Source organism: Anoplolepis gracilipes, chromosome 4 (genome assembly GCF_047496725.1).
Source record: "Anoplolepis gracilipes chromosome 4, ASM4749672v1, whole genome shotgun sequence".
Classification (NCBI taxonomy): Eukaryota; Metazoa; Arthropoda; class Insecta; order Hymenoptera; family Formicidae; genus Anoplolepis; species Anoplolepis gracilipes.
The window spans coordinates 2,332,115-2,355,079 of NC_132973.1; the positions used below are offsets into that span (position 1 = coordinate 2,332,115).

The 22,965-nt window shown below is 34.2% G+C and overlaps 2 protein-coding genes and 1 long non-coding RNA gene across 6 annotated transcripts; 1 reads left to right on the forward strand and 2 right to left on the reverse strand.

Annotated features, from left to right (window-relative positions):
- Positions 1–854: 854 nt before the first annotated feature.
- LOC140665137 (uncharacterized) lies at positions 855–14,637 on the reverse strand. 3 transcript variants are annotated; one of them, XR_012046554.1, is made up of 4 exons: positions 14,380–14,637; positions 13,557–13,671; positions 2,342–2,635; positions 855–1,258 (listed from the first exon to the last, which is right to left on the reverse strand). It is a non-coding gene; the product is annotated as an uncharacterized lncRNA (long non-coding RNA). The 3 variants fall into 3 exon arrangements; XR_012046555.1 differs by having other exon boundaries at positions 14,352–14,637; XR_012046556.1 differs by lacking the exons at positions 13,557–13,671; positions 14,380–14,637 and adding an exon at positions 3,982–4,546 and having other exon boundaries at positions 857–1,258.
- Positions 14,638–14,883: 246 nt separating this feature from the next.
- Drk (growth factor receptor-bound protein 2 drk) lies at positions 14,884–21,656 on the forward strand. 2 transcript variants are annotated; one of them, XM_072890234.1, is made up of 6 exons: positions 14,884–15,856; positions 18,268–18,365; positions 18,572–18,691; positions 18,906–19,071; positions 19,163–19,372; positions 19,618–21,656. In XM_072890234.1, exons 1-5 carry the CDS (start codon positions 15,503–15,505, stop codon positions 19,370–19,372), a joined length of 948 nt encoding a protein of 315 aa, XP_072746335.1. In that variant the 5' UTR covers positions 14,884–15,502; the 3' UTR covers positions 19,618–21,656. The 2 variants fall into 2 exon arrangements, with proteins under 2 accessions (XP_072746335.1, XP_072746337.1); XM_072890236.1 differs by having other exon boundaries at positions 14,887–15,856; positions 19,199–19,372.
- Positions 21,657–21,743: 87 nt separating this feature from the next.
- On the reverse strand, positions 21,744–22,863 carry Rpb5 (DNA-directed RNA polymerases I, II, and III subunit Rpb5). The gene is made up of 2 exons (XM_072890237.1): positions 22,422–22,863; positions 21,744–22,090 (listed from the first exon to the last, which is right to left on the reverse strand). Exons 1-2 carry the CDS (start codon positions 22,721–22,723, stop codon positions 21,760–21,762), a joined length of 633 nt encoding a protein of 210 aa, XP_072746338.1. The 5' UTR covers positions 22,724–22,863; the 3' UTR covers positions 21,744–21,759.
- Positions 22,864–22,965: the final 102 nt, after the last annotated feature.

The window sequence follows — 22,965 nt, forward strand, 5'->3', positions numbered from 1 at the left end:
CTATGGTTTCGGAAAGCTTGGCGCTTGGCTGCGTGTAACACGCGTGTAATAACGCAACGCGTGTATGTGTAGAGCTATCGCACGCGACGAGCGCACCCTTGCGCTCTCTCTCTCTCTCTCTCTCTCTCTCTCTCTCGCTCTCGCTCTCGTTGTCTCGGGAAACGGGAACGCGGAGGAAACGCACGTAGTCAGCCAATCGTTCGTTCCGTCGTGGATATGTGTGCGTAATTGTAGTATGGTAGCCGACCGTGCGAGGGCAGCGCCTTCGCTCGCCGCAGCTGGCACCCCGCCAGTCCCCCGACTCCCGGTGACCTGTACTCGACGAGCGAGCGAGAGAACGCGAGCGGACGAACATTCTCCCCTTGCCGTCCGCGCGCGCGTCCGGACACCACATCTACCGTCAGCTGCGCATTGCGTTCCCCTCCTCGGCGCTTCGCTGGTGGATCGCTGGTGGAGAAGCGGCACCCAGGGATGGATAAAATAACTCCAAGTTGTTCCGCTCTTGTGCTTATGAAAAAGCACATGGAATTTTCTAACAATATTGACCTTTCTCTCCTCTTTCACATGTACAAATTTAATTTAATTGCAATAATATTGAGACATAATTAACTTACTATCGCACACTTGATAAATTTCGAATATTCAATATATTATACTATAATGTTATTACAATATAAGGTTGTAAACGAGCCAAGCGGTATTCGAGATGGTAAACAGGGAGGGAAAAGGCACGCTGGGGAGTTTATTTTTAAAGATTATATATATATATATATATATATATATATATATATATATTTTCGAGTGTATAAATACATAGAATACACTCACGCACACAGAATCTTTCTAGTATTTTCTCTTTATTGCTGCAATTTTTTTTTCTTTCGTTTTTTTTTATACAATTAATAATTGATAATAATAACTAACAATAAAATGAAAAAAATCGGAAGTTTAAAAAAAATAAAATATAATTATTAGATATGTTGCAATAAATAATGGAATTATGTCGTTATATAGAAACCCTCTTCAGAGAAGCGCATACTTTGTAACGGATGTCCCGCGACGAAACGCACGACTGTTCTGGCAGTAGCTTTGAACCGATTCTCGGAGGGTGAATCTTACGCAGCTGCGTTCAGATGATACGTCGGTGTGCGCATTTGCCAAGTTTCACCATCGTGTCAGCTTGTAAGATAAAGACGTAGCGCGGCTAATGGGTCATGTTCTTTTGGGACATCCAGTAGAGCGTGCGGCGGACTGCAATCTATTAAAATAAGAGTACACCGTATTATACTTTGAACCAGTAAAGTCACGTGGCTATATGAATGTAGAGAATACAGAGAAAGAAAGAAAGAGTCAGTTTTGAAAATAATTATTGTTCTTTTGTTGAAAGAAGAATTGCAATTTCTAACAAAAGGTCAAAGATACAGCACACAATCTCTCAAAAGGTTAAAGATACAAAGGAAATGCAATTCTTAGTAGAAAAATTACAAAATTTAATAGAAAATAATTTTAGATATCAAATTAGAAAATTTTCACATATTTTAAATAATATTAGAAAAGCATAAAAGTGATAAAAATATGTATATATCACAAGATTTTTTTTTAGGTGAAACATAGATAAGAAAAATTATTTGGAGATATTGTAAAAAAGCTAAAGAGGAGTTTGAGCTTGATAATTTTTGATAAATTTTTAAAACCTTAAAATAAATACTTTCTACTTTCTTCGAAATATACGGGCCTCGATTTACTGTGCGTTCGTTAGGCCCCTCTATGGGCCTGCTCCGTGTAATACGGGTAAAGTTACGACAGGAAAAAGGGCGATAAAGGTGAAGGGAAGTTTGGTTTTCCCAGGACCGTCTCGTAACTTTTCGACACCCCGCTCTCTTCCATCTCCTCTTCTCTTTGAACTAATTTTAGTGTGTTTCTAAAATTCCGAACATGCTCGGAATTTTAGTGTGTTTCTAAAATTCCGAACATGCTCGGATTGAAATCTGGTGGATTCAAGCTCGCCCTTAAAACTGCGCCATTATGTTTTTTCCTTTTTATCCGTACAGACGGAGCCCCATTAAGCGAAGTGGAACGGAGCGGAGCGAAGAGAAACGATTGTGTGGAATATAGGCATAGGCACGTAGGCCAGACAGATAACCAAGCAGGCAGGCAAACAGACAGAGAAGCAGGCAGGCAGGCAGGCAGGCAGGAAGGCAGGCAGGCAGGCAGGCAGGCAGGCAGGCAGGCAGGCAGGCAGGCAGGCAGGCAAGCAGGCAAGCAAGCAGGCAGGCAGGCCAGGCAGGCAGGCAAACGGGCATGCTGGGTATAAGCTCCAACAACATGGCTGTCGACTCACCGTTATGCGCCTCGTGCCCCCTATACAAAAGAGAAAGGGCCGCGCCGGTCGGTCCGCCCCCTCTTCTGTCCCTCGGGCGCTTGAAATTCAATTCCGGCACTGCGACTTAGCGCTGTTGCCAGATCGTCCCTCGCGCGTTGGTTCGTTCGCTCGCACACTCCCTCCTTCTCTCGCCACCGTCCGTTATCGAACGTTCGATTTACACGGCGCGCGCGGCGCGGGAAGATTTTCGTCGAGGCGATATCACCGCGTATAGCGACGACTTTGCGAGGAAAATGTGGCGTGACACGAAGTCTGGGGAAAATAGAAACAACTATAATAGAATAGAATTTTTAGAGAGAAAAAGAGAGAGAGAGAGAGAGAGAGAGAGAAACAAAGTATATGATAAAATATAAAAAAAATTAATTAACACACATATAGACATTAATTATTAATCATCGAATGCTACATAATGGATAGCTGGATCATTTCGGTTGATCTCCCTTTATCTTTTTATCGTAAAACATTGTAGAATTTATCACGCAGTTATTTTGTCACAATGATATCGTCGAATTGATAGACATTAATGGCTATAAAGATACACATTATTTACAGGAGGTTTTTTTTAAGTACAATATGTCTTAGGTATATGCTCTATGAATACACCGAACAGTTGAGTGATCGGCTTTTATGAAAGACAGATCTGATTGATAGATAAGTATACATCAATTACAAGCGATTGTTATCGACTCTTGTATTTTCTGAACTGTCAGACATTTATTTCTACTTTGAAAATGTCTAAGGAAAATACAAATTGCAAGTGTCAATCTTGCTAAACTTTCCAGGATCTGTGTAGCTTATTATTGGTGGAGAAGCAGTCGCCTGACAAGCGAAAATCTCTCGGATTCGATTTTCAGTTGCAATTGCTTTGCAATATTGAAAAAATATTAAAATACATTCTAATAAAAAAAATAAGCGAAAAATTAAACTCACTCTAGTAAAATTATAAAATGTATTAAATATTGTTTCCCGATAGAAACAATTACACAATAACGAAATTTACGTTAAGTTTTGAAAATGTAAATCGAAATTTTCTCGCAAAAAACTCAAATATGTCTTTTCATAAGTAAAGAATTATTTTTTTCCTGCTTTACAGTTTTTTATATGAAAATAAAATGGTCGATAAAACATCGCAGACATTATGTTAGACGAAATAAAAATTTTCGAAAATGCTTCTTCAAATAAACAAAAATCGAAGCGAAACAGAAAGTAGTTTATGTCTTTAAAATAAATAATGTAAAATATTAAAGAAAATTCCTAGGAAACCATTTAAATACGACTATTTTTCATATTTATATCTAAATGTGTTTACACATTCAATATATGTATATCGTAAATAAATTAATAATTAGTGACAGACTTAAGTGATATTTGGAGCTAAATACATAGATAATTAAATACATGAAAATGTGTTGTTTGAAATAATAAAAAGCATTGAAAAAGAGTTAAATAAAGTTAAATAAATATATAGTCTTCAAATAATTACAAAAAATGTATATATACTAAGAAGAGTTTTGTATAAATATTTTATTATTAATCTTCTGTGATATCAGAAAGATTATTTGTAAATTTATTAAACTTATCTCTTTCTATGTGTATACCTATCTAGTCTTATTTTTCTATCTATTTTATACTATATCTTCATTCTTGATTCATTATTCTTGAGAGAGAGAGAGAGAAATCGCGAATTAAAAAAAGTATTGATTAATGAATTCAACAGCATATCAGAATCAAAGTTAATGCTAACTTCTTTTCCGTTTGATATTATCGCAATATTAGTAACAAAGATGCATAGAGATCAGCTTCATACTATATATCTCTAGCCTCTCGAAAATTATTGATTAAATTCCACGAAAAAATATCTTCGCCGATTCTTTATACCGTCCACTATATTTTGCAGGAAGAAAAAGACTAAACATCGAATACGACTAGTAAGAATCTCTCGTGGAAAGAGGGGGAACGGAGAGGAGGGAAATACGTGCGTCATAGTGACGATTCGAAAAACAGAAAATTCTATCGCCTCATCATATCGACGTTGAGAAGGCGTCATCCACGATTCTCGTAGCCTCCCAATGAGAAGAATCGACAACATCCACACGGCTCAAGAGGTATCGCGTAACTGCCACATGATTCGTGTGCCAACATCGCGCCGAACGTGATGCTACGCGGGGAAACACGTGGGCTCTCTTTCTATCTTTCTCTCTCGCTATCTCGTTTTCCCATTCGCCATATACCTCGTGACAATGTCGCGCCGCTCTGACATGCGGACACGGTCGAAGGAAGGCAGCGAGCGAGCTAGCGTGCGAGGCGCTTTATCGCGAGCCAATCCGAGCGCTGTGACCTTGAGCCGCTTCAGAGAGAAATATATATTTAGCTGTGGAAGAGAGACAGAGCTCGCGCGCGCGCACACATACACACAAACACACACACTCACACACACACATGTACACGGAATGTGTTTGAGCTTCCAACCTAGCGTTGCTTCGCTCTCCTGCTGGCTCGCTCGCCTCCGACATCGTGAGCCGCGCAGCGATCGATATTTATTTATTTTCCATGAAAAGCGTGGAAAAACTCGTTGATCTATGGATATCTCTTTCTACGGATATTTAAGGACTCGAGCATTTTCTATTTCGAGATGATTCAATAATTATTGGAATACAAAATAACAAAAGATTGTTTTTATTAAAAGTTTTCACGAAAAAGATCATTTGAAAATGTTTATCAAATAAATTTCCGATATCATGTAATATATCACATATATCATTATATGTATTATAATATTAAATAATTGTATCATAAACAGTTTATTATAGCGAAGTAAGAAATGTAATGAAGTAATAACTATATGTGAATACTGCAAACATGATCAATGTTTAGTTATGCCAATAGTATGTGTATCATTAGCTAAAATCTGTAATCCATTTTATTTTATTTATGACTGTTTTTCAAAATAAAATTATCAATTATCATGTATACGCAAGAGAAGGAAGAAACTAATTATTATTATAATTTATAAAAGAATTATAATTTATAAAAGAATTTAATATAAAAGAAAATAATAATGATAATTGTAGAGAAATTTTGAACTTTACAGCGCTTTGCTATAATTAATAATTTTACTTAAAAGTATCATACGTAAATATTATACGTAAGATCATATAGAAAGTAATATCTTTTTTATTATATATTCGACGAAGTCGATATATTATATATACGCGCGTGTAACTTTGCTGCGTGAAATATCGTTTTGCAATAATTCTAGGATAGAGAAAAATACGTAGAAAGATATAAGCGCTGGATATTGCGACTGAGTGGCGGCAGTGATGACGAGTTGGAGAACGAAGAAGTTCGCCTTGGTCGCTGTGAAACAGCTCGCCGTGAGCGAGCGAGGAATACGTGCGCAAGTTGCAGCACATTTTGTTGTGTTCTATAAGATGATTGAATATTCCTGCAATAATTGAAATTTTATATATATATATATATATATATATATATATATATATATGTATATAAAATTTCAATTATTATACCTTTATATATATATATATATATATATATTATCTACGTATATTATATTATTTAAGTATATTATTTTAAATTGTATTACTAAGATATATATATATATATATATATATATATATATATATATACTTAGTAATACAATTAATTATATAATTATATTAATATTATATTATTATTATAATATATACTATTAATATTGTGTAAGTACTGTGCGTGTGTTACATCTATTATCTATTATTATAATTATATTTTAAGAGGAGAGGAGAATCCCTTTATGTCTCAAAATTACTGTGAATGTCACACAAATATAAGAGATAAATTGAAATGGTAATCAATAGCGAAAATTGAAAAGGTTTATTGAAATCAAGGATTTATTTATTAAAACCAATTGAGCCTCGGTATTATTAATAGATAATAATTCGCTGCCTTTTATTTAATATATCGCATTATCAGTATAGGATCATCATAACTACAAGACTATCGTTTTACATATAATCACTATCTTTTTCTATTATTTCTATTATAATTGCATTGGTTTTTTGAAATATAAGCTTTGAGTTATAGCAGTTTCACAGACTAATATTATATCTTGTTTTAATGGAAACATAAGCTTTGAGTTATAAGTTTTACAGACTGATATATACTAAGTCTTGTTTTAACGTTAATTAAAATTGATAGATTTGCAAGCGTTATTATTTTTCATACGAAAAAGATGTAAAGTTAAGCTATTATTACAAGGAATACTATTAATTAATAGGATTCTCTCTCTCTCTCTCTCTCTATCTCTCTCTCTCTCTCTCTCTCTCTCTCATCTTCTAATGCAACAATTCAGTAACACGTGAAATCCGTTCTAAATTCAACACTATTATGATTATCAGCTATAAATATAAATCTTTATTTGATAATTTTTTCATAAAAAAAAAATAAATTAATAATAATAATAATAATAATTACATTTTCTATTTTTATAGAATCTAATTTTTTAATCTTTAACAAAAAGAGATATCTTAAAGTGAAACTTTAGGAAAGAATCGGTCAACAAAGAGAAGATATATCTCATATTATATTTCGATATTATTATGTTACTATATTATATTATTATAATTATTATTGTTATTAAAAACTACATATCACTTTTTTATCCTGCACATAAGGAACGTGTTACGCAGCACGCGCGATACAATATACACGACAGACAACTATCCAATATTCGAATGTGTATTTTTTCTACGATTTAGGGGCCTCCCGCGATAAGATTGTCATTCATGCATCGTGAATCAAGGACTTTATTTTTAGACCAGCGTCTGAATGAAAGTGGAGTAACCCGTCGTAGTAAAACAAGAATAGAAGGAGAATAAGAGAAGAGCAGGAGGAGAGAGAAGGAGAAGGAGAATGAGCAGCGAGGGGGGCACGGAACGGTCGCAGGGGAGCGGAGGCGGGGGACAAGGGTGGCAGACGCTTCTGGGATCCGGCGAGTAAATCGTAGTAGATCCTCCGCACACGTGACTCTCTCTCATCCCTCGCGCCCCTTCCGCCACCGCTCGTCTTCGTTCGTCGAACGTGGACACGCGAGACACGCAGTCAGACGTACGCACGTGCGCACTCGGACACGTTCGGTTTACCTACGAAACCGCCGGCTCGGCGGAGAGTTCACGGGCGGCGACGATACACATGAAATGATCGACGAGTGACGTGTGACGGCGACTGACGGCGACGCGCCGCCGGCGAGTGGGAGCCGAAAGCCTCGATATATACATATGTGTACACGAAGATATATCTGTGTTGCGCTATAATGTTAACCGGATAGATGTTATGTAATACGCAATACAATATAATATACACAGTGGCCTATAAAGGTACATTTAAACTAATGTTATACAACAAACGGATGGGGCATGAATTGTTTGCTCGTGTGGTACGCTTCGATCATTATGAATATTTAAAAATAAATTAAAAAGAATAATGGTTATATATGTATATTTATGTGTAGCCGATATTAAAGATGTGGTATATTGAAATTTTGGATCATTAAGATTTAGATATCCGAAACTTTGTTAATTTTAAATAGAAAAATGTAATATAATTTAGTTTTACATATTAGAGAGCTTCAATCTCCCTTGATTCTGACTTGATCTCTATTGAAAAAGATTTTAAAATTTGTTAATGTTTATTAATTTATTTTCATCACTATCATTTTAAAAATTATAACTTCTTAAACAATTTTTTTCGTTAAGTATTTTTTACATAAAATGTTATTTCCAGGTACTTACAAAGCCGAAGTTTGAACATGAATTGAACTTGTTAGACTATCTCTGATATAGATCTTTTGATATAAATAATGTAGGAAAGAAAAATCTGCAACAGTATAAGCTACAATCATATAAAACTATGCGTTCTATACTTTCTTGCTTCTGCGTGCAACCATGTGTTTTATACTTTTCTGTTTCTGAAAGAGAGAATTATGTATTCTATACTTCTGTCTTCTATCTATAAAAAGTTGTGATTCTTGTCATGAATGTTGATAGATGAGAATTTAACGTAAAGTTCATACGAGCTTTGTAAAAAAATTATTCTTCTTTAAAGACCTATGTAATCTTTCATAATGTTTTCTTACGTAACTGATAAATTCGAAAATAAATTAAGTATTGGAATAAATTCATATATATAGTATATAATATTTTGTATAAAAATAAATAAAATTTCCACATACCATGAAAAAATCGTAATGCAATACAATAATTGGTCATAATATCTACTAGGATTTAAGTTACGGACAATGCTATGTAAAATATGTTATTAGAGTATGTATCCTTAATCAGTAATAATATAATATAAGTACATTGTCAGAGTAACGAAATATATCCTTCCTGGAGTCGAGCAAAATGAGGGACCGGGTATAATTACATCCTCTCTCAAATTCAATCATTCGCGATCGAAATCTTGGCGGCGCGCGACTTTTCGGTCACCCTGTAGAGGCGGAAGAAACATCCAACAACAGAGTGTACAATGACACACGCGCCATGCGAGCGCGCGATTCAATAAGTGGCAAGCAAGGATCATTGACACCGGCGTGTGGTGCCGCGTGGCCGCGAAGGTTGTACTACGATGTTTACGGTTTAATTCGAGATATACTCGAAATGTCACGTGTGCACGCGCGGCGCGTTACACGCCGCCGGGAAATGCGCCGGGAAAGGTTGCGGGGCGAAGAGAGGAGAGAGAGGTCGGGGACGACGGCGGAGGAAGCACGGAGGGTGCAAAGATCGACGTGCCGTCGCACGCGGAGAGTGAGTCACCGCCGTTACGTGCATCACCCCCTTCCCCTTTCATCTCCCCTATCCTCCCGTCGTTCTCCTCTGTGTTCCCCCCTTTTCTCCTCGTCGCGACGACAACACGGGTCTATCGTTCGCGGTTCTATCAACTGGGTCAGTACTGCTCGCCCACTCGTTTCCCTTGTTTTGAGGCGATACGAGAGATCAAGTTGTTACGATAATCAGAAAAGTACATTCAGAAATTATATAAATATAATGTGATAACAGAAAATAAAATGTGAATGGCGAATCCGGATGAGGCAATTTTTTATTCGAGTTTAGATCCTGATAATTTAATTTAGACCAGACAATAAAATTGATACTCGACCGAATATATTTAAATTTGCCAACAGGGATAGATGCTTAATGTTTTTGACTGAAAAAAATTTTTTTTCTTTCTCTTTTTATATAATAAAGATGTAATTTTTATAGACTAAAAATGCCTGTATATATATATATATATATATATGTATATATAGCTCTTATATCAATTTAGACTTATCAAACAGTAACTTGATGTAACTATTACACTTTCTGCACCTTTTTCACAAGCTGAGAGAATTTTTAAAATAAACATAAGGGAATTAAAGTATATTTAATATTTATATGATTTTTGACTATTGTCATATATTAACGCGAAAGAGGATTGACGTCACTAATTGCTTTCGGAGCGATCCACTTCAGTCAAAAACACTCTTAAATTTTACACCCATTTTTAGAATATTAGATTTTGCGACCCATAAAAGTAAATTGTAGAGTTGGAAGATCAAATGTGATAATATCAAAAGTAAACAAGACAATATGATAATAGGGGCAATATGAAAAGTAACATAAATTAATTTAAATAATTGAAAGTATTTAATAATTAAAAATTATGTGTATAACAGTTATATCAAAATTATATGTATAACAGTTATATCAAAATTATAATATACGTATAAAAGTTATATCAGAAAATTATTAAAAAATTATAAGCAAAAGCAATTTTATAATTGGATAATTATCAGTTATCCCCCAAGATTTTAGTTTTAGCCTACAATTATCTATTAGATTAATTAAAGTTGGCAAGATTGAAAATCTTATTGTATTTTTCCGATACTGTTATAATCGGAATTTTTTCTAAATATTTTGTGTTTCTATTATTATTACTGAAATTTATTTTTCAAGTATTTCGAATTTACAGATTTTCACACATTTTTAGAAACTAACAATGAGATGCCGACTGTCTCGCTGTTTTGACGTTCAAGAACTCAGAAGAATATAAAAAGACCGATGAAGGGGGTTTAAATGATGTGAACGCAACGTTCTCATGCAACCTGCGTGCGCGAGTATGATACACTCGAAGTTTGCCTCGTCATGATGTGTCGCAAGTCACGCAACGTGGTTTCTGCGTTATAACCGCGAAGTTTCACAGCAATACGTCTAGATCACTTCTATCCTTTTTCTCCTTGAAACAGTCGCAATAATTTAAACATTCAATAAACTAAAGAAAGAAATCTAAAGAAATTAATATAATTTTATTAATATTAGATTAATTTTATCACAAGGTATTCTTTTTTTCTAATATTTATTCTGAAGAATGACATTAACTGTTATACATATAATTTTGACATTTTTTGTCGTAAAGTGTAAATTTTGTAAAAGGGGAAGTTAATCTTAATTTTTTAAACTGAGAAGTTAATCAACGTTAATTGAAAATTATCTTTTGCAAGGCGCAATAAACGAAAAAATTAAAACGTATAAAATAAATGTACAAATATATTTGTTATATATATTAAAACGTAAAAAGTAGAAGTTCTATGAATAAATACGTTTTGCAATATTTTATCAAATGTTTTCGATAATATTAAAATATTACGACATTATTAAAATAAAAGTACTATAAAATAATAAATAAAATAAAAAAATCACACAATAATAAAATTTATTTAAAGAAAATTTTTCAATATTATAATATAAAGTATATGTATGTTTTATACTTCGTTAATATATGATATTAATATTAGAATAAAATAACATTTTCGAAAAAGCTACATTTTTACTCACGTTTTCTTGTAACGAAGATAATGATATAATCTTGTCTAAACACTTCTGAGTAATGTAAGATAATATCAAATTGATCTAAAATATGAAGTAATGATTTTTTTTCTTTTTCTCTGCACAAAAGAGAAAGAGAGAAAACTATTTATTTATATTAAAAAAAAAAAACCATTTATACATTTCTCTTTATATTTTTTCGGAAAGATCGATTGATTTTACTTATTCTTATATATTTTACCTCCATCACAAAACGACTTTTTAACGTTGGTTGACTTTGATTTAACGTTCATTTTATGCTAATTAATAATTTATCTGTCCCTTTTCGGAATTGCACATTACCATTATAAAGTTTCTTGGTATAATGTAAAGTGATAATGCTGTTATACCTATGCATGTACGTGTCTTGCGTTAGCCTGAAATGCCTAAAGTCAGAGGAAAAACACATTAGCTGGCGCGCTTCCAGGACGGCCCGCGAGAGGTCGGTCTTTCATTGCGCCTTGCGCAAGCCATCCTACGCGCTGAGAACGCGGCCAGGTCGGGCCGCCGTCGCCGTCGTCGCCGTCGCCGTCGCCGCTGAATTTGATGACGTAAGAGAATAAAAGCAGCACAAAGACTTGCTGCTTCATTAGCGCACACTACGGCATCCCCTGGACGATCGCGCGCGGCGCAATCTTTGTCCTTTGACTCCGGCATGTTTGTGAATCGTCGTCATCGTCGTCGTCGTCGCCGTCGTCGTCATCATCGTCGTCGTCGCTGTCGTCGTCGTCGATTCGTCGAATCGTCGTCGCGACCGCTGAATTATTCACAACTTGATTCTCTCACGCGTCGTAACATCCTTGAATAAGCAACTCTTCGAATTTTACGACCGCGTTAAACTTCTCGTTATTTCGATTTTTTTTCAAGATTTGAAAGTACTGATAAGCCATGAAAAAATTAGAATCTCGTAGATAAAATAAAGTAATATGAAAAAAAATTTTTTTTAATATAAAAGTATTATTCTGTGTTTAATATTCGCTGAATAAATAAATATTTAGTTATTTTAGAAAGAAAATAAATTAAAGCCATTGTAGAAAAGAATTCGCTTTGATTTTTAAATTAATTAAATATTTACATTCTAATTTGTATTTTAATATACTAACTTATATATATATATATATATATACGCGTTAAGTTTTTGCAACGTGACGCCAAGTTATATTGCAGCTGCACCTGGCTTCTACCTGTGCAGGTGCTTAGCAAAGTCTCAAAGGACGTTTCTCCTCCCTATATTTTTATAGATCTTTTATTACGGAATAATTTTAAAGCACTCGCACCTGACAGTGTGTCTATTTAAAAAGAGAATAAGTTTTTTTTTTAATCCATGGTCTTACGATATTAAGGCTTGCAATTAAAAAAATTATTTATCAGTCTGCTTTTATAATATAAAATTTTTAATCCTTTTAAATAATAACATTATTTAACATTAACCGATATTATCAGTATAGAAAAATTTAAAATCCTTATATATTCTTATATATGCATTAAACATTTCTTGTTACAGTTCTTTTATACGTAAAATTGAAAGTTATTTTTCAATAGTGGTCACTCTAACGATTATTTTCATTGCCGAGAATCGCTCTCGAAGGCAATACTTTCAAACGTACTCTCGCGGAATCCTTTCAAATGGATACAGTCTTAGAAAGGATTGAAATGTTACGATCAAAATCAAATAATGTTTACATATATCTAATAGATTATAAATTTTAAATTCAACAAAGCAATTTAGAAATTTGCAAAGATAGGTTTCTCGTGAGTTTTTAGTTTATTAAGAAATATTAGTATTATTTAGACTTTTAATATTTAGTATGATTATTTAAACTTTTTTGCAAATTAAGAGGAAAAAATAATTTATTATTCAAATATTCATAGATTCATAAGAAGCTTATAAGATTCCATGAATGATAGAAAACAGAATGCTCGAAAATTCAAAAGTGAAGATTTGCAGGAATGCTGAGGTTCTTGCGAACATACTCGGTATCTATCCAAGGACTCAAACATCCGTGACCGAAACGGCTGACGAGTTTGCACGAAGAACGCAAGACGAGTGCCTACGTAAGCGAATGGACAAGCTTCGCTTGCATTTATGTCCCCTTCCCTATATCTCGGACAGAGGACGGAGGAGGTTGCGAGAACAGCAAAGCGGAGGTGGTGCAGAAGGAAGAGGAGAAGGGGATGAAAAACACCTGTTACGGACTTCCGTAAACACGAGGTGTTCTGTTTATTTTCGTACTACGTCGCCTGTTTCGTATTGCATTAGAATCACATACCTGTTTATTGTCACATCACGAGAAATGTCTCATCCTGGTTTGCCGACTGCCGCTCAATAAGATGACGCCACCTTCCCGGTCTCTCAATTCGCCTTCGTCATTTTCCATGGAGAAACTATAAATTATAAATATTTTAATTTTTTTTAAATAAAACATATTAAATGTATTACTAATTAATTTGAATCCTTAAAAATAAAAAAAAAAAAATATAATGTTTTTATCAAATAAATCTCTATACAAATTTAAATAAAAAAAGTAATTCATATGAATTTTTAAATAATATATAAATATGATTAAAGCAAATTTTAATATCTGCAAAGAAACGTACTTTCTATAATTTTTGTTGATAATTACATTCGACTAGTCTTGTGATTTGTGTAAAATCAACTATTATCTTTTTTTATCAGAAATGTGTGAGATATACATAATACGATGAATTATTAAACCGTTAGATTTTGTCAAGAAGACTTTGAAGTTTCGGCAGTTTTGACTGTCACCGTTTTCAAAGATATATTTGACGAGTCAAAGATCACAGAAATTGTCAGAGGCATGAAATATCAGAAATATAAAACAGCGATAACACATAACGAAAACGTTTCGTGTACACGCGAAACTCAAAGTTTCCAAATTTATATGAAGCGCAATATATGTATATAATGTTTTCATAAATTGATATATTATGCTTTATATATATATATATATGTGTGTGTATAAAATTGATTGTCTAGCGGCGTTGTTAAAATATTAAAAAAAAAATCCGAGAGAAACTAATATTAATTTCGCTTTGCGTCTCACCACGTGTTCTTATATTTACGTGATGTACCAGGTATAATAGAGATGGAGCAAAGTTTCCGCCATAAATGATTTCTTCGACTAAGACTCATTCGCTTTTGACGCAATTTCCAAGAACTATTGGCGTGTATTTCTTCCTAATTTCTCCCTCCGACATTCGAGTTCCGCTTCTGACGTCACGTTCAAGACAACTGACGTAAGCGTAAAAAAACTTTCGAAAGTCGCCATCATTTAGGAAACGGACATGTCGCGTATGTACATACATACATATAAACGATATACGAATACAACGTACCTCTCGCCTCCCGGCCATGGCGCAGGACGCGTGACGTCACTCGATGTCACGCGCATGCGCGATAGTCGGGTAGTGTTCGACAATCTACTCGTTAAGTGGAGTAGCGCTTGACCTAACCAATCGGAATGAGAGGAGCAAAGACTCGTGATTGGTCAATCGACAGCTACTCACGAGACGAGTGGATTTTCGAACGCAACCAGGTGGATAAGCGACGCCGAATCCAGCCGAGCGAAGCCGAGAGTAACCGAACGGAACAAGTGTAATGCTTGATAAGACCAGCGATGGACTGTCGCGATAGTGTGTGCGATCGGTTTTGACAGTTCCGTAGATTGTAGGGATCGAGTTGCGAGCACGGTGATAAGAATACGATGTCAAGGCTCTAATCCGAGATTTATAGATAACGAATTTGTGTGTATATCAAATACGAAACCCTCTGTGTGCGTGCGTGGTGTGCGTGTGTATGTGTGGGGTGTATACGTGAGCATCGGTGCTCGCTTACGTGTCCGGGATTCCTGTGTGCATACACGCAGTATACGCACACATATACGGCCAGTACAATATCCTTATCCTTCCGACCGACTCCGCCCGTCCGCTAGGACAAAGGACGGTGACGTCGGTGTCGCGACGAGAACTTGAAGCATTCTTCGATAACGAAAGCGCGTTTCTCTCATTCCTGCTCCCTCTCTCTATTTTACTACTTTATATATCGCGTCGTTCATAAGCTATATATCGCATACGGATAAGTCCTCTCTTCCTGTGCTTTGTGCGCGATCTTTCGCTTCCTTCAATTTCCTTTTATACCACCCTTTCGCCCTCTTTAAGAAGCTTCATATCGTCACTTGCTCCAGCAAGATTTCGTATGCGTATATCGCATACTATTCATGAGATAATACGTTTTGCGTTCAGCACAACGAACGCGTCTTCTCTCTCTCTCTCTCTATCTCTCTTTCTTATTCTCTTTCCTGTATCCTCCCTGCCCTCTCTCCTCTCCCCCTTTTTCCCTCCCTCGCGCTCGGACGTAGCACTCCGTTTCGCTACAGTGCGAAAATCATATAGCGAGCGCCCTCTCGCCCCCTCCAGCAGCAGAGCAGCGGAGCAGTTGGTCGTCTCCCGTTTGCCGTCGTATCGACGAAGAATGGAGGCGATAGCGAAGCACGACTTCACGGCTACCGCCGAGGACGAGCTGAGCTTCCGAAGGAGTCAGGTCCTGAAGGTTAGTACGCAACTTTAGGCGAACGACCTGGGCCATCATCCCACCGTTGGCCTGCCTCTCGGTGGACGAGGTGGCGGCCTGCGTCGCGTCGTCGCAGCGGTCACGGGACTCCTCGGGCTGATCGTGAAACTTCTACCGTTCGTTCGTTGGTTGGTTGGTTGGTTGGTTGGTCCGTTGTTCTGCAACACGCATGCATTTTAGAAAGAAGAAGCTAATTGTTATTGTGTGACATATGCTGCGGATCGGTTTTCGCCCCGCTAGAAAGCTGTTGCGCCTGCACGCACGAATGTCGCGCGCCGCGATATTTATGTATGTTTACTGCCGCCCGCGCGAAGCGATAACAATTTTGTTATTGTTTCAAGCGATATTGATGGGATTTGTCGTAAAATAATATGTCGCTGTCGTTAGCTGTACTCCTTTTACAACCGCATTGTTTGCAGTTAAAAAGAATAGCCGCCTAGGCATATATTCGGGTTTCTCGAGAGGAAACGATTTGTAAAAGAATTTTTTTAATATATAGCTAAAGCAAGCAGATGTAATATAAACTTAATATATTTTTAAATCTGTCGTAAGCTTTTTCTATTTTACTTCATGTTGAGAGAAAATGATTAAATGAATTTATTTGATTTTTCAGAAAGAAGAAAGAGCTTTGAAAGAATTCCTTTATAGAATGATAAGAATGATGGAAAATAATAAGAAAGACTGAAACTTTCTATGATAAAACTTGTGAAAGTTACAACAAAAGTATATTATATAAATTATAAGAAAATAGTAGTTTAGCGATGAAAAGAAGCACAACTTTTTTTTCTACAGAGAACTCAATGACCTAAAATTGCAAACTTATTTTATATTTTAATTTATTATACGTTACAAATATTGATTTTTCGATGATATAATATTCTATATATATAGTGTTCAGATATATTTAGATCATTAGAAGCTGTATTTAATTTTTTATGCGTTAAACTAGGTTGTTTTTGTTTAATAGATCGTCAACGATAGTGTTGCGATCAGCAATATCATCGTCTCGTAACGAATCGTTGACAATAATCGTTGCTGTTTTATCAACAATCTCGAGTTTCTTCAATCATCTTGTCGTTTGCAACAATCGTTTTATCGATGATTACTCTCACCGATGATTTGTTCGAGCGTTCCAAATTATTTATTCGTTATTCTTGCCACAATACAATGTAACGGCGGCATTTTCTACCTATTCATCCGCTTCCGTCTATAACGGATTCACCGTCGTGTCAATTGTAATTGTCTTGTTGCCGTCAATGGCATTATCGTCGAGTGGATCCAATTCCGCGTCGATTAAATTCTTAATTTTATCGGAAATTTGCGGTATTATTTCGTTACGTTTTTTTTTTCTTTTGTTTTTCATTTATATGAGTTGTATAACTTCGCGCTTTGTTGTTTCTTCACAATAAAGAGTAATCGACGATAATGTTAACTTTCATATTTATAATAGCTTATTTTCTAGCGACAAAAGTGCGTTCAATGTTCTTTATGAAAGCGCTAATAAACTTAAATAATTGATTTTCCAAAACACTTTGAAATTTTTCATCGTTCTAAAGATCACTCTTTGTTTCATCAGTTCCATTATTCTTTGATCTATTATCTCGTTTACTTTGTTTATTCTTTTTTATCTTCCTCTTGGTTGATGGTTTGAACATTCATATGTAATTATTCGTGTATTTGTGAATATCGCGTCGCGTTACATTCGATGATTGATCGAATGATTGATTAATCTTCGCAAATAACATCTTTATCATCATTGTCATTCGGATGCTTTTCCTTTGAAAGATCGATACTTTTCTTAATCACGATATTGAAAGAGCCGACATTTTGCAAAACACGCTTTGGATACGTATACTCGTTTTATTCATAGCAATTTCGCGATATTCTTAGCAATATGATCAGCTAGAAAACTTTTTACGACATCTGTACTCTACACTTAATTATCACAAGCAATAATTTATATCGATCCATTCATTGAACTATGGCTCGAGTAGAAATGTCTCGTGTCACCGATGAGGAAGAAAATAAATTTAATCAAGTGTTTTCGAATGTGCGATCTAAAGACCGAATTTTATATAAACAGTCATTAAAAAAATTAGCTATTAAAATAAGATAGGATTATATTTTGTAGGATTAATTCTTCACAAATATGTTATTTGTATAATAGATATAATTAAGGTTTTTTTTCTTTATTTATATTTGTATTATAAAGCTATATATTTAGTTTTTACTTTCTATGTTTGTTTGAAGTATTAATTTAAAAATATTTATATAATGATTCACAGACATGCACATATTATATATAATTCTTTATAAATGTTGGTATAATAATTATTATTATATTTTCTATATGTATAATATAATTCCTATGTAAAATGTATCTTTTTCAGATTTTGAATATGGAAGATGACATGAATTGGTATAGAGCTGAATTAGATTCTAGAGAAGGGCTTATACCAAGTAATTATATCGAGATGAAGAGCCATGAGTATGTATTACAAATATTATATATGCATGCTATATTAAAATGCATCTGAATTGCAGAAAAAATTATTATTTAATAAAGAATATACAATATTTGTATTATAAAATTTTACCTTTTTTTTTTCATAGAAATATATTTACAATATAATGTACCTTTTGTCACATGTAAAAATTTATTTTCTATATGTATTTTGTATGTATTTGTTACAGTTGGTACTATGGAAGGATAACTAGAGCAGATGCTGAAAGATTATTATCAAACAAACATGAAGGTGCCTTTTTGATCAGAATCAGTGAAAGTTCTCCTGGTGATTTCTCCTTATCTGTAAAGTGAGTATATTTTTGTTACAATACATAAATAATATGTGACTATATAACCATTTATTGTTATTATTAAAATTTTTCAATGAAATGAGAAACTTGTATTATATATAACTTTTTGTCTTATATAAAAGGATATTGCAACATGTCTACATCAAATAATTAATTGTTATTAATTATTATATTAAAGAAAATAAATAAGTGTTGTTATATATATCTATAGGTGCTCCGACGGTGTGCAGCACTTTAAAGTATTAAGAGACGCACAAGGCAAATTCTTTCTATGGGTTGTCAAGTTTAATAGTCTCAATGAACTGGTAGAGTACCATCGTACGGCATCTGTTTCTCGCTCGCAAGACGTTAAGCTGCGTGATATGATCCCAGAGGAGGTAAAAACAAAATATTATTTCTTCTTCAAAACATTTAATTCATAGGAAATATATTATAAATGTTTCAAGAAAAGTATCTTAATTATTTTAGTGTCACAACGTAAAACGATTGTGTGATGGCTTTCAGTGTCTGGTGCAAGCGCTCTACGATTTTGCGCCACAAGAGCCGGGCGAGCTAGAGTTCCGACGAGGGGATGTAATCACTGTCACAGACCGTACAGATCAACACTGGTGGCACGGAGAGATCGGTAATAGACGAGGACTGTTTCCGTCTACCTATGTCATGCAATACCACTCCTAGGTAAGAAATCAATACAGCTTGCTGTTATAATATTTGCATTATTTTTTTTACTTACAAATTTAGACGAGATACAATTTTTTAGAATAAAAAAAACGTGATATTGAAAACAAATATGACGCAATAATATTATGCAATAAAGAAAAGCAACTTTTAGTTTTTGCATTTTTTTTTCTTACATTTGATATATCTTATATATGTCTTTTTTTTATATATCTCTTTATTTAATTATTAATGTAATTTTTCAGGCTTTATACGGCCGAATGCACAGAAGCCGTTATTGGGAACAGCGGCCGTCTTATCCCACCACTATCACGTACAGGATTCGAATTGCTGCAGATTTGATAAACAATATTTTGCAAACCTCACCTATCGAATGGGCCGCTAAAGTTTATTGGTGGTCTCGCCGAAAAGTCTTCTGAGTATAAACACGATTAAAAGTAATCGTATATTCCAACACCAAATGCAAATGGATAGTAATTGCGTTTGAAAGAAGAGAGAGAGAAAAAAAGAAACGATATATTACATCGAAATGTCCAAGCACGAAGATATAATATCTAGGATGACTTGAATATTTAAAGATGTCCGACGATATCCGAAGATCCAAGGATATTAAGAATGTGTTTACGAATGTCTAGGGATCTAAAGATGCCTAAAAGATGCCTAAGGATCTAAGGATTTAAGCATTTATAAAATTCTAACAAGAAATCAATAACGATCCTTTATCTAAGAGTTATCTAAGTATCTATGTATATCTTCAAGGATCTAAGGGTCTCTAGAGCGCGATTTCCATCTGCGACGGAATCGCGTTCGTGAATAATCGCATATGTACATTTTTGTTTTCTTTTTTTATAAGTCTTCTTTTTGATTCTATGTTTTCTTTACTTACAGCGTAAAGCACAAAAGTTCGTAGCATTATTGTGTAATTATTATATTATTATCTTTTATGGTTATTATTATTATAACTATTATAATGTGTTATGTTACATTTTATTGATAACAATATATTGTAATAATTATAGCCGCGTGTGCTTTGTTTACTTGTGCCCAAACGGTACCGATTATGCTCCTTTGAATAGCGGCGTTGCGAGGTAACATGCTATACTGGTAGCATTTATCTCGTAACAAGTATAACGAGTGACCAGTCAGTCTGCTCGTTTATTATACGCTAGTGAGTGTGCCATTTGGGAGACTTCCTGCTGTCGTACGCTTTTAGCTTTATCAACCGACCGCGATAAACTCTAGATACGGAAACTCATGTTTCATGATCAATATCTTCATTCCGCTGGTTTTAATAATGCTCGACGTTTATCCTCTATAATTAGAACGATCAAGGCACTAGAATATAATTTAATATTAGATTTGGATTTAGTAAGAATTATATAGAAAAATTTAAATTTGAGGATTTCAAAATTCTCAACGTTTACAGAATCCAAGCATGTCTTGTGACTTAACGTCGTACCGTTTTGAATCGAGAGATTTAAGTTTGCGACGATTGATTATTTAACTATGTTAATAGACTGCTAATGGATTACTTAATTATGTCTTCGATTTAAGTTATGTGCAAAATTAGAAAATATTATTAAATAAGAAAAAAAACAGATAAGAGAGAAAAGACAGTATATTATACTAATTCAAACATATTTCACGACCAAATGCAATTAAAAAAGATCTATGTATTTACTATTAGTAGAATGAATTATATCACTTAATGAATTATATTTCATGTGATTATTTATTAATCGACGAAGTAACAAAGTAAAATTGCTCCAAGAAGGAAACTCTGCTACTGATATATCTTTACTTCAAAATACACTGTAAAACATAATACTTTGGACCAAGCAATTGTATAATAATAGTAAAAAGTAATGAAACAAATGTTTACCCAAGCCAGGCGATCGTGAGCAAATCGTCGCGAGTCGCATTCTTTTTTGTACGATTGCTGTTTCTATTGCTAATTAACATAAGCTATATCTATTGATATTAACTATATAAATGTGAGCTGATAAATTGCAAGCATTTTACCGCATGTAATCACCGTGCGACACAAGTGCATTAAAATGTGAAACGTACAGAAAAGATAAGAAAAACTGCAGCGTATATGCAAATATGAGAATCATAATTATTCACTGCTGATTGTATGTTTAACACTTGGTGCCACAGTTTCTTACACATAGCAATAACATCGTATAATACAAGTGTAGTTATTAGCAGGATGGTATAACAAAACAAATAGGAGAGGATACATCATTATAAAATGCTGGTACAATAAATAGCAAATTTCGAACTGCAGTGTTTTTTTAATCCGTGAAAACTTTATTTTTTATGTACTTTGTTTTGTTATAGAATTTTTTTTTATTTTTATGTACTTTCCCGTCTTCCTTCCATCTTCAACATACTAGTCTGTAGGATATATACCGTCCTGCAGTTTCTGATGGTCTGATAATTTTAACGACTTGTCCACGTTTTAGACCAAAGTATCGTGCTACTGGATCGCCAGCTTGTATTCGCATTAATTGATTCTCCTTCAGCTTATACCTCGTCAGCAGTTCCTCTTTCTCGTCCGGAGTTAGAACAATATGCTCGGGTACCAATTCATGTTCAGTAATATTGATCAATAATTCAGATTCCAAGAATTGTTCCAGTATATACTTTGGTGCCATGTCTACTAACGATTGTTTAGCTGAAGGTGTCATGCCTTGTTGGACTACAATAATCGCTCTGTAATTATCAATAATAATACCTTATGATTTCTTCCACATATTAAATACAAGTAGATTAATACAAATAAAATACTTATAAATAAATAATGTTAAAAAGATTATTTAAAATTAGTTATGAATAATTGACAATCATTTTTCTAAATTGTCAGTCCAATTAATATTAATACTTTTTTTTTTAAAACAAATATTACATATAAACTATAAGACTATTGTAATAAAAACAAATAATATAAATGGCATTATATGTAACAATATTATAATATATATAATGATAAAACAGACACAATAATATACAATAAAATGTACTGAAATATGTGTAATAAACCCACCTGTGAATCTTCTCCTCTTGCATGCGTTGACAATAGGTCTTTATAGTTTTGATGCCAATTTTTGGCTCATCTGGGAAGAAGACGAACAATTGATCAGTAGGATCGTCATTATGCGCTACTAAAACAATGAGATCGCTCCTAGCTGGTCTCTTCTCGCTCGGTTTGTCGCCGAATTGATCTTTAAATTGTTCCAATGTTTGATCCAATTCATCTTGTGTAACGAGATAACCTCTATCGTGACACAATTGCATTACTGTTTTTCTGATGCGCCACAATTTATACGTCTCATCCTCGTCATCCATATCAGCGTTGAAGTTATATAAAATAAAGGAGTGATTGAAGATACAACAAAATCAATCGAAGAAATATAACAAGTATAATTGCAAACGTTCCGTCTTTCTTCCTTCCAATCTGAATTTCCGCCTTTTCTGAATAAAAAAACACCGACAGATTTACGAGGTGTTTCAGACGCATGTGCGTCCACTCATATATCACGCATGCGTAAGTACGAGCAGTGAAAATTTCGAAGCGTTTAATTGACCAA

Coding starts and splice junctions, on each gene's coding strand:
- Drk (XM_072890234.1), top strand. CDS start 15,503: ATGCGTATATCGCATACTATTCATGAGATAATACGTTTTGCGTTCAGC. Junction 15,857..18,267: donor GAAGGAGTCAGGTCCTGAAG/GTTAGTACGCAA, acceptor TATCTTTTTCAG/ATTTTGAATATGGAAGATGA. Junction 18,692..18,905: donor GATTTCTCCTTATCTGTAAA/GTGAGTATATTT, acceptor ATATATCTATAG/GTGCTCCGACGGTGTGCAGC.
- Rpb5 (XM_072890237.1), bottom strand. CDS start 22,723: ATGGATGACGAGGATGAGACGTATAAATTGTGGCGCATCAGAAAAACA. Junction 22,091..22,421: donor CAAGAGGAGAAGATTCACAG/GTGGGTTTATTA, acceptor TGATAATTACAG/AGCGATTATTGTAGTCCAAC.